Below are 12,679 nucleotides of genomic sequence, written 5' to 3' on the forward strand. Positions count from 1 at the left end.
CACGATCACGCGCCTCCTCAATTCTCTTTGCCGTTTCCACTCGCTTAAAGTCATAATTTTGCTGAAAAATGGATCGGGCGTGGAGGTTTACATTCCTAGCCACCAAGATCGCTTGATCTAAGCCCTTTAGATTTTTGGATATGGAGATGGATGAAAACTATTGTATACAAAACAAAAACACATTCTCGTGAGGGATTAATTTTCATTTTGTGGATACGGCTGAGCAACTTAAAAACAGCCTTGAAGAATTAAAACGAGCAACAAAAGTAGTAAAGAAGCGTACCAAGAAATTTGTTGAAAATGGCGAGCTCGTTTTTGACATTTATTATAAACTGATAACGTATAATGCACTTTGGTCTAGTGTACAGTTTCTAAATTAAATTCGAATTTCTCTATCTTTTCTTTGTTTTATTCAACTTATTTTTCATCATTTTGTTTAGAATAAAATTTTCTAGAAGTTTTGCTTTTATATTTTTATGTGTTTATTTCCCATTTAACAAAGTTATTGTATGTCAACCATAAAAATACGGGTTTTTACCCCAGTTTATTGGTTTTCATCCCATATTTCTCAAAACCTACTCCAGGTACGGTTCTGACACCTATTTTATTCGATATTTCAGGAACACCATAGGAAATCACTAATGCTACCCTCTTAACTAAGTCTTAAAAATTTCAGTAAGATTTCATTTCACCGGGGTAGGTGAAATCCGAGCGAAATCTAACCGTAACCGTACTAACCGTAACTCGCAAACAAAGTATTTTAGGACATATGTTTATATGAACTTTTTCCATTATTTTCACGAGACGAATAGGTTATGAAATTCCCAGGAAAACGTTATGATACACTTTGTATATAATGTATGAATACGATATGTGCATCTAATAAAATATGTAATCATGATTTTTTTTAAATATAATAGGAAGAAATAATTATCTTATTAAATTCGTTCATTTTAATTTGTTTTAATATAATTTCTCATCAGCGTACGCCTCGGGGTCGATAGAGGCGGTGCTGGTGATCACGGGACAGCCAGCTCTTCAGCAGCTGACAGAGGCTCGAGTTTTAGGCCACCGGGGAGTTTCCAAGCGGGACTTAATGTGGCCCTGTTCCGAGATTGGCAAGCAATGTGAGATGCGTCCACCAAGGGCAGGGGGACGCACCGTCTTATCGCGGATATAAAGCCATGGGCCAGTCGAGGTTTGGTGAGCTGACCTACTGGCTCACATAATTCCTGACCGGCCATGGGATTTTCCACGCCTACCTGTGTGGTAGGAGGAGAGCAGATGACCCCTGCTGCCTTACTGCGACGACCCGGATACCCCAGAACGCGTGGTGTTCTGGTGCCCGTAGTGGGATGATTACCGTCTAGCTTGCTCGGCGATTACCGGACCGCTCAGCGTAGAGAACATCATTGCCACCATGTTGCGGAGCACCAAGAGTTTTGATACCATTGTAGGCTTCTTCAGGAGAAGGATCGGAGAGCTCGGGGATGAGGGACAGCCCTTTGCGGAGCTGCCGTTCGCACGTGCTTGCACGAGTAGGCGGTAGCGATTAAGCACGGAGCCTTTGCACCACCGAGCGAAAAAGACCGAGTCCCGGCGGGGATACCCCACTCGAAGTGTCCCCATTAGAGGCATTGACATAAAGACTGAGTCTCGGCTCCCGGAGTGGGAACCCAGGGACGGCATAGCCGGGCCTTGTGGATCCTACTCTGGGGGTTTGAGGCGGGCGCATAAGTGAGTTCCGACCGGCGGGCCGAGACGTGGAGCCTGTTAGAGTAAAGGACACTCCCCTGGGCTGTGTAATACTTAACTGCAGGATCCGGCCTGGGGTAGAAGAAGAAATAATATATATACATAATTTCTGTAATTCCAATTATTTAAAAATACTTTAATTGATTTAACTCTAAAAGAATGAAATATGAATAAGAATCCTTGCAAAACTGAAAAATAAAAAATATTCTAAATATAAAATGAAAATTATAATCTGAAACACATTTTTATATTGTAATTATATAACTTATAACAACTATAATTTTATTTTATTGCGGTGCATTAATTTTAAATTCACTGAGACTTTCCTCATTTTCACTCATTGTAATAACCAATTAGTAAAATTAAAGGTAGCAAAATATTCCGCTGGTTGTAGTAAATTTGCTTGGTCTGTTGTATAATTATACCTAACTTCGATCTCAAATATTGCTAAAAAGCAACGTTTATGTATTTTACTCTTTTTAATTTTTTATCTTGTGATTAAATTAAGGATATTCTGCGTTTCTCGGGAGATATTGGACAAATTTAACGGACAAATTTGAAACATTACAATAAACATTTGAGATATGGCTGAAATTTTTATTGTGGATCGCGAAAATAATTAATAGTACTCGTAATTTATATTATTAGTAGTAATATAACAAGTAAAAAATTGTCAAGTTGTTGTATATTTGCGATCCACTTTAACAATTACTATCATATCTTGGCTGCTTATCAATTAATTGATTTGAACAATTGAGCTGTCATTTTGTTTACAATAAAAGGCTTACTTTTTTACCTACTAAAACACAATTAGGTAACATTAATATTTACATTGCTATTAATGATTAAAAAAACGCAATTTTAGAATCTTCAAATGAATGAATTAACAATTAATGTAATCCATCTTACCAGCACGTTGATATATACTATAGATCTTCCGGCCTACCCGGAAGCTGTAATCAGGAGTTAAGATTAATATATTTAAAGTCAAAAGTTTTTAAAAAACAGTGTTTTAAGAGTATCTGTCCTGGTTCTACTAGTATACTCAGTAGTTTTAGTGTACTAGTAGAACCGGGACAGTCATGACTGGTTTTTAAAATTTTTAACTATGATTTTTAAACTTTTGACTGTAAATATATTAATTTTATACTCCTGATGGTGGCTTCCGGGTAGGCCGAAAAATCTAGAGTACATATCAACGTGCTGATAAGGTGGATTACATTATTTGTTAATTTATTTATATTTATTTTGTAGAAAATGTTGTTGTGTGCATGTACTAGTATATCGAATACTATTAAAATATTTCAATCTGATATTCATTTTCTTGAATTTCTCTTTTGTCTACCGAATAGACGAAGAAAGGAAAATGAAAAAGAGGTAGGGAATTCTCCTTATGCACTTATTTTAATGTTCTAAATCAGTCCTTTACGTTTGGCTCAAATCTTTTGTTTGGGACAATCAGTAGATTCTCTTAAAAATAGGATTCTTTACATTTAAAAAAAAAATATATATTTTTTCATCATATCGGTTTGAAATGTTTTATTATTTCCCTTTAAATGAGCCATTAACAGAGAAAATATTTGTCTTTAACTCCATATTTAGAAGTAAATTTAAAATTTTTTATTTTACTTTTTTTCATATTCTAGTTCAAATAGCTTAAATTATTGCCATTTCAGATATATTTAACAACTGCGCTTTATAATAATTTATCCCATATTTACCATATATAGAATTTTATTTTTTTTATCTTTTACTGGTTTAGAATTTTTCTGATTTTTGGTTTAAGTTAATGTTCAATCATTGCAAAGGGTTTCGCGTATTAAAAGTAATTATAGTCCGTATAAAATTGGTTTGACACACAACGCCATATTGGTAAGTTGTGTTTTTATTCGGCTCCTAACGAATATGTTTGCCGGCCTCCGTGGTGCGAGTGGAACGTCTCGGACTTTAATCCGATGGTTCCGAGTTGGAATCCCGGCATGGCATTTTCATACGCTATAAATCATTCATATCATCATCTGAAGCAATGGTGGTTTCGGAGGTTAGAAAAAACCAAAAAAACGAAAACTTAGTTGTGTGGTTTCAGTGTTACTATTTGTGAATTTTGTTCTTTGCTTTTACATAGCAAAGAACGCCTAATGACCAAAAAACGATTGTTTGGTCATATATATGTAAAAAAATTAACTAACAAAGGATTTTTTGGTCATTATGTAGGGATATATTTTCTGTGTATTTGGTTATTTCGACTTTTTTTGTTTGCATAGTCTTAAGTCTATCTGGGCTGTAAGAATTTATTTACTGTAAGTCATCCTTCCTGGTGGCTTTTCTTTTTTTTTTTTTTTTTTTTTTTTTTTTTTTTTTTTTTTTTTTTTTTTTTTTATAAAGTACAGATTTTTTAGCTGTTAAATATAATTCAAAGAAATTTGTTACTTAATTAGTTGTGATTTTGTTTACATTGGCAACGGTCATACGGGCCCTTTGTGATTGGTCGTTGTGTTTGACAGCGGCCATCTTGCATTGATCTGATTGGTTTTCCTTTGTTTACATTTTCAAATTAAAAATGTACAAATTAATAATAGATAGATAGATTTATTAAAAATAGATGAAAACAATCTTTGATGCGGGTTATATATATCGTGCTAAGATTTGAGCTCAATCGGTGCAGAACATTTTTGGTTTTTGAAGCCGTACACAAACGAACTTAACATTTATATATATATATATATACATATATATATATATATATATATATATATATACATATATATATATATATATGTAATAATTACAAAAAATAATCTTAGCAATGATACTATAAACAGGTTAGGATATTTCATTTTTTTAAAAATTGTTTTATATAAAAAATGTAAAAAATTGTTATTTTTAAACTTTGATCAGCTCCTCCACTCCCAATATTACCGAAAATGTATTTCTTGGTAAACTTGCACTAATACTATGCCTAATAAATAAAGAGAACTTTTTCGATTTTTGGGAAAGGGAAATTTGGGGCAAATTTTGATAAAAAATTTTGATGGGGCAAAAAATGATAAGAAGCATGCATGCGTGTACTAATATTAATAAAAAGCTGGGTTATGCTTGCAAAATTTTGAAAAAAATGATCCCAAATTACTATCTACCCTTTGGAGATATTGATCTCAAAATTTTCCCAAAAATTGTCCCGCATACACAAGTCTCCGTACAAAATTTCATCAAAATCGGTTTATCCTGTCAAAAGTTATTAAGCTTCAAACACGCCAACATACGCACATACGTACTCAGCTTTTTTGTGTTTTTGGAGTACCTGCGTCATGAAATGTAAAAAAACCCGTACTCCATTTTTTGACTAATTACCATACTTTCCTTCTTGAATCAAACCTGTAGAGTTATGATGCCAGGAAATTAAAAGGAAGGATGCTAGTAATTGTATTTGGTATATGAAATGTTAAAAAAAAATTAATTAATTTAAAAAAATATATACGATTTTTTTAATAAAACTTCAATATATTTTTCTTGAAAGAACCCATGGATCATAATCACTTGACCAAATCAGTTGGCAAAATATTCCACATCCTGCAGGCTGTCACATTAAACATTACGGTCGCTTGCTGAGATACCTATAAAGCATACAAATGCGATCTTGTTTCCCATCAATGCATAGCGATGCAAGTTTAAAAGAATCCTATAAATAAGGAAGACATTTTTTAACAAGTAGCTTATAAAAAATTACAGCTATAAAGTAATCCATTTTTCTTTCAGTTTTAACAATTTTAGTTGTTTGAAACACTTAGTAATAATATAGGAAATCTTTCCTTGGATAAATAACAAATCTGACGGCATAATTTAAGGTTCGTTGAAGCTTATTATTCATATCTTCAGAAATATTGTTACAAAGAACAACAATTATCAAAAAAATTGAATAGTCACCACTGCAACCAAGATAATTTGAAGAGATTTAGGAAGACAATATTTTTTAGCCGACGTATACCACCAAACACCTGAGGTTACAAACATAACTTAAGTGATTACATGATTGTACCAACGCCCAGGAAAAAAAATTAACGTACTCGTAAACAAAATCGATACATCCAAAATAAATGTCGATACAGTCTGAATGTAGAAGCAACATAGAAAATTACTACTATAAACAATCAAAATCTTTATTCAGTATATTAGGAATTATACATTAAACGTGAACTTTACCTCAACTTTCAAACCCTTACCTTTTCGTTGGAGAAATATTGTTAAGTACTGTATTATATTATTTTGTTTAAGTATATTATTTATAGTTTGATTAATTTTTTCCTGGTTTGTACTTAATAGTTTTATTATATGTATTTTGGCATAGAGAACAAAATCTTAATTTATAATTGGCAACTTAAGCACAAGAAACAAATTTTCTTCAGACCGTAACTTTTTGGAGACATTATGCTAAACAATTACGTGATTTAAAGACATCATGGAAGTTGGAAACCAACCGCCTAACGGTGTGTAATTATTCCTAAATTATATTAAATCTATTGTAGTTTTTATTTTATTTCAGTAATTATAAGCAAGTTTGAAAGTGATTGATTACGGCCAACTAGAACATATTCCAGCCTCTAACCTGTTTTATATTTTAACATAATACAAGTTTTATATTTAATTTTAATAATAAGAGGTTAATAATCAATAATATAATTAGTAAACGTTCGAGAAATAAAATCCGATCCATGCCATTAGATGACCTTGAATAGAGATGGGTGAAATCATTTATTTCCATTTAGTAGAAGAAGAATCAGTGAGAGTTTCTTTCTTTCAAAATTATGATGGTTTTTTACAGCCATTTGTATCGGGTGGATTGACTGAGGAACTGAAATATATAACAGCTCAATGCAGTGGCGGCATTGATATTATCGATAATATGTAATATAATGATGAGTCCTTTTTTCTTTAATTCTTTCTTTATATTCGTATAATATATAATCCTTAAGCTTAATGTCAGTAGCCTCCCCCAGTTTATGATAACGAAACAAAAATATTTGTATGGAACTGTGCGCCTCGCAGTTACAGCGGCATGTTGTTTGTCTGTTGTGCGCATGCGCACATAGGCTTTCTTTCTTTTTTCTGATTAGCTGCCGGCAATTACCGTTCAGGTATTACTTCAGAAGATGATTAAGGTTGATATGTTTGAGTGTAAATGAAGTGCAGTCTTGTACAGTCTTGGTTCGACCATTCCACAAATGTGTAGTTAATTGAAACCCAACCACTAAAGAACACCGGTATCCACCTAGATCGTGGATACAGGTGTTCCCTTACCAATTAATCCATGAATACCAGTTAATCCTTAATTCAATAACCAAGAATATAATATTATTCATTGTTAGTAAAAATTACAAAATTCGTTGTCTGTGTCTACTTAGAATAAATATAAATATTAGAAGTTATTTATGGCGGTTTAATCCCTACTCAAATTGATTGTAGTTGTCTTTCCCATACAATTTATATATATATATATATATATATTAAAAAAACGCAAAAATAGGCTTTTTAACAATTACGATTGATTATTAAGATTAATTTTTGTCTCAGACTTAATACGGGTTGTTTAAATTATTATTTTACAATGGTAGTTCTAGACATAATAATAATCAATTTTATTGATTTTTTTTTCAGGAAATTTTAAACTGAAAATTTTTACATATTTACTTTTGTTTAAGTATAGAGTTTAGAAGCAGAACCTTTCTTTTTCCTGTATAGCCTCCGTTATTACCGTTCAGATAGTACATCAGAGAATGAATGAGGATGATATGTATGAGTGTAAATGAAGTGTAGTCTTGTACAGTCTCGGTTCGACCACTCCTGAGATGTGTGGTCAATTGAAACCCAGCAATTCAAAGAACACCCCTATCCACGATCTAATATTCAAATCCGTATAAACGTAACTGCCTTTACTAGGACTTGAACGCCAGAACTCTCGACTTCCAAATAAGCTGATTTGGGAAGACGCGTTTACCACTAGACCAACCCGGTGGGTTGCACGTAGAGGCTGCGAGAGCGTGAGAGTACTGTCGCTCCCGCGGTGCTCTAGTGGAAAGGCAGTAGCTTTTTTTTATTCCGCGTGAGTATGGAACGTTCCTTGTTTGTTTCCTTTTCTAGTTTAGTCTGTGGAATGAATATGAAAATGGTTTAATTGTTTATTTCAGTAGCGATCAGAAGATGGCGGAAAGTAAGTGCTCTTTAATTGACAAATATATCCAGAAATATTCTGGAAGGCGAAAGAGAAGGTAATTAGTAAAAACTAATTATCTGTTTGTTTCTGCGTACATCGAAATTTAAATTAAGCAGTACCATTGGACTAAAATTTTTAAGAGGACATTTTATTAAGTTATTATCTAATAATACTAAAAAATATTATCTGTATTGACATTGTATTATTTATTCGATTAAACCAAATACGGTTTTGAGTTATGATGAGTTTTATGACCTCATTATTATTAATAAACAATGTAACCATTTTCTTGTTCCTTCTGTAAGGCATATAAATATGTTAATCTAGTTAGGTTCAACAGCTGTTTTATAATATATATTTTGTCTTTATAATACTGTTGTTAATTAATTTAGTTCAATTAAAGATGTAACTTAAATGTTAATCCAAATACAATACTTCTTAAAATATAAATAATGTATGTACATGTACATCATAATTAACCTCATCAATGTGAAATAAGTTTCTAATAATACAATATCAAAATCTATCTGAATCTGTTATAAATTACATATAATAAAAATATAATTGATCACATTAACAAGGTATTTATTGAAACACATTAATGATCCAGCGGCATAAGTTTTGAATGCTGGAAACTGCATTTAGGCACAGTTATTCGAACATTTTTTTTGGTCCTCCGGATTGGATATGTGAAGATTTGATTTATTGTGGCACTCTTTAGTTAAAGACAATCCATGTTATGTGTTACAAATCGTTCAACATATCAACTTATGGTTCATCAGAAAAGGAGTTAAGGTTGCCCTGTGCCGTATTCTTGAATGTGATAAAGTGTAGAATTTGATTACTATCCTGCTTCCAGCTATTCTATTTGATTATTTTTTTCGGTTCCCTTTATTTTACAGAAAACTCTAACCATGGCCTTCAAAAGACACAGAAAATATTTTGTTAAGCAGTACCCCCATTAATTTTAGCTGGTAGCTGCCACTGGCTGAATGTCAAGTTCATTTCGGTAAGTTTGGCATATCGATAGATAGTGAAAAACATCAAATAAATGTACACTTCTCGTGACAGTAAAAAATTAATTTTTACACGCTGATTCTACTGAATGGTAAATAATGTTAAATTACAAACAATAATTTATTTATAAGTTTACCATTTGAGACCTAAAGTTTACGAATTTTACAATAAAATGTTACACTTCTTAATCATATGCTCTTTTTTCATGATCAAAAGGTATATATTTTTTTACTTTTCCGTTTAGATAGCGTTGTAGCAGAGCTATAACTGTAGAACGGAAAGTATTGTAATCGGTCCAATTTGGGGATGCGGTTTTCACCGGATCTTGATGTTTTGATAATTAAGGAACACAAAAAAACCTGATGGAAATATTCCGGATATTAATGTTCGTATATACGTGTTCGGTGTTGGCCTCTAAATTACCTTATATCTCCAGAATTACTGACCCGATTTTAACCAAACTTCGTGAGATTACTTCCATATATGGGACATTGATGCCATTAAATTTTCAACTTAAAAGGTCAAGGGGGTGAAGCTGTAAAGCAAGGTCACACTCAGTATCTCGAGATTTCGCCTAATTAAGATCATATTTCTCTTATGCACAATTGTTAACAATTAAAAGATAACAACAATATTTGCAAAAAAAATTGAAAATCGCACTCTAAACCCAGAAAAATGTAGTAGACGTATGCTACGTTTTGACGTCACAGGTGAGCAGTAAAATTAAATAAATTAATAATATTTAAAGCGTAAAAACCTAACTCGGTCTGGTTGGTTCTCGGAACTTGATCGGCCAGTCGACTAGGTACTTGGTGCGTTAAGCCTTACGGCTACACCAGTCTTCTGACCGTACAAAATTTGTTCTCTGTAAATTGTGAAATTACATTAGTTTAGTTACTGCCGATTTACATTCATACATATCATCCTCATTCATTCTCTGCAGTAATACTTTACGGTGGTTCCGAAGGCTAAACCAAAAAGAGAGCATTTTTATAAGATTTTTATTATCTTCTTTCTTACTTTCAAACTAATAGAAATGAATGCTACTTGTGAACTGTGTCTATAGATTATTTTTAATTGTTTTTACATTTTAGAATTCGATGAAAACCATCATTTTTAATTTGCATGAAAATAATAATTTTTTTTAGTTACTTTTTTTGTTCGTTTTGATAATTTCCTTTTTTCACATCTTTTTAAGTAATGTAACATTCCGTGAAAATGTAAAACAAAATGAAGATTGAGTTAAAAATCAAGCAAATTGTAAATTCATGATGTAATGTATCAAGTGTAAGAAGTATTTTTTCTAAACAATTTTTGTTTTTTTTTTTAATTCATTAGGTGAAAATTAATTTACAGTTAAATTATGGTATGTTCGCAATTTTCACTTTATGATCTGTTTCTTAATAAATTTTCATATGCTTTTGAAGTTGTGAAATCTCTTTTGAATCGCTTTGCGATATGTATAAAATTTTGTGGCTCGAAAATCTCCAAAATTACACGATCAATTTTACTGAAATTAATTCATGCTGTAGTAGTGTATCTGAAATTGTGCAAATGAAAATTTGATGAAGATTGATTGAATCATTCTTGAATTACGCTCTGTTTAAGGTCAAAAAAATTGGAACAGGGAAAATTAGAAGCGTGGTTCTTTATAATGCTGCAATAAAATAAGGAAAAGTCGGTTTTCCGACTGGTAGATTTTAGACCGAAGTTGGACTGTATGTTCATAGGTGATGAATGAAGACAACGTCTTGTTGCTTGTTGAATAATGGTTTAATGAATTGTCGTCTTGACCGTTATGACAGTTAATTAAATGAATTGTAACATAACGTATAACTTGATATATAAAAATAAAAAAATATAAAATTAAATAAAACATTAAAGCTAATGTTCACCGGAACAAAGAATGGAGTCCATCCGGACTAACAGTATGACGTCACCGCCTTGGATCAGATTCGAGCGCCGAATGAAGTACGAGCGGAACTCTCCGGTGAGCGCTAGCACCTACTAGATCGCAGCACCGGACGGTTCGACGTGGAACGGAACAACAACCTTTTTTTAAAGAATTTTTTAATTTTATGCTGCCAATAATTTTATAGTTATTGAAGGACGTTAAAAAACCGATATTTAGAAGATTAAACGGTATTGAGTGCTGTATAATATAAATATGGACAATAATTTTTATTTATAAATGTACGTTATGAACAATTATAATTTTACGTAAATTTCTTTCAATATTATGAATTTCATCCAACATCTGTAGAAATTATGGATTGTTATCTGTATTTGTTTACATTAGTTTACTTATTCTTTATAACCATATGTCCACTTAGTGAGAATATTACTACAAAGAAATATTATTATGTGATGTAATGATAAAAAACTTAGGCTGTAATCAAAACTAGAACCAGATGAATTACAAGCTAATATGTTACTATTATATTTATTACCATAATAAATACATCATCTAATTTTGAAAATGTCAATTTTCAATTTATTTAAAATAATGATACTCAATTTTTTGGAATAAAAATCAATAAACAGAATTTATAATAACAGGCTATAGACCATAACCGGATTTATTAATTTCACTTATAAGAATTAAATAGTTAAAATTTTAAATTATAAATAATTATTACTATTAATCTGTCCGATACATACATTTATACGTTGTAATTTAATTTCAGATGTTAGCAATAACTAAGTATCTTGCATAAGTGAAAACTGTTTTAAAAATATATGTTTACTTATAATGTAGTTGTTATATTTACCGCGAAATATCCCCCCTGTGCATTACACTGCTTTGTATACAAAATATTTGCCTTTTGTATCTGACATTTCACATGTTACAAGGAAACTACGTTAGATTCCTTTTAGATAATTACTGTTCTCTTTTAGCTCATGCATTACACAAAGCAGTTCTAAGTTAACGAATTATACTATACAATCTGTGTAATAGCTGAGAACATGTTATTGCTCTTCAGAACAGAACTTGTTAAGGTTGCTTTAAATGAAATTTAATAGGAACTCAGCTAATATCCATCGGTGTGAAAATTTGGATTTAGTATCAATTATTAATAATGACAGTTTACGGTAATTTATCAAATTATTAACCCTTTTATTTTAATCGCTGGCGATTCTTAACTATGAAACAATTTTAGTTTCAATAACAAGTCATCTCTTTCTTTTTCCTGTTTAGCCTCCGGAAATTACCGTTCAGATAATACTGAACGGATAATACTGAATTAGGATGATATGTATGAGTGTAAATGAAGTGTAGTCTTGTACTGTCTCAGTTCGACCATTCCTGAGATATGTGGTTAATTGAAATCTAACCACCAAAGAACACCGGTATCCACGATCTAGTATTCAAATTCGTGTAAAAATAACACTGACTTTACTAAGACTTGAACGCTAGAACTCTCAACTTCCATACTAGCTGATGTGGGAAGACGCGTTGACCACTAGACCAACCCGGTGGATTAATAACAAGTCATCTAAAGAGCATTTTAACAACTAAGGTTTTCGTAAATCCATTAATTTTCCTTTATTCTTTTGTGTCTTGGATTTTGTTTTTTTAACTACCTTCTTTTAGGTTTGTCGACATTTTGATTCTCTTTATGTGTTACTCACTCACACTCTTTATGTGATTCTCTTCACTCGTATGTTACGCTTCTCTTCTCCTTAAATACAGGTAAA

The 12,679-nt window shown here is 31.7% G+C and overlaps 2 protein-coding genes across 2 annotated transcripts in view; one reads left to right on the forward strand and one right to left on the reverse strand.

The window, feature by feature from the left end:
- Positions 1 to 12,679, forward strand: part of ome (dipeptidyl peptidase 4 omega) — a 392,854-nt gene that overhangs the window by 93,958 nt on the left and 286,217 nt on the right. The window lies entirely within an intron of this gene.
- LOC142319796 (uncharacterized) lies at positions 5,289 to 7,112 on the reverse strand. The gene is made up of 3 exons (XM_075357481.1): positions 7,051 to 7,112; positions 5,579 to 5,681; positions 5,289 to 5,369 (listed from the first exon to the last, which is right to left on the reverse strand). Exons 1-3 carry the CDS (start codon positions 7,110 to 7,112, stop codon positions 5,289 to 5,291), a joined length of 246 nt encoding a protein of 81 aa, XP_075213596.1.

This window comes from Lycorma delicatula, chromosome 2, assembly GCF_047948215.1.
Source record: "Lycorma delicatula isolate Av1 chromosome 2, ASM4794821v1, whole genome shotgun sequence".
In the NCBI taxonomy this organism is placed as follows: domain Eukaryota; kingdom Metazoa; phylum Arthropoda; class Insecta; order Hemiptera; family Fulgoridae; genus Lycorma; species Lycorma delicatula.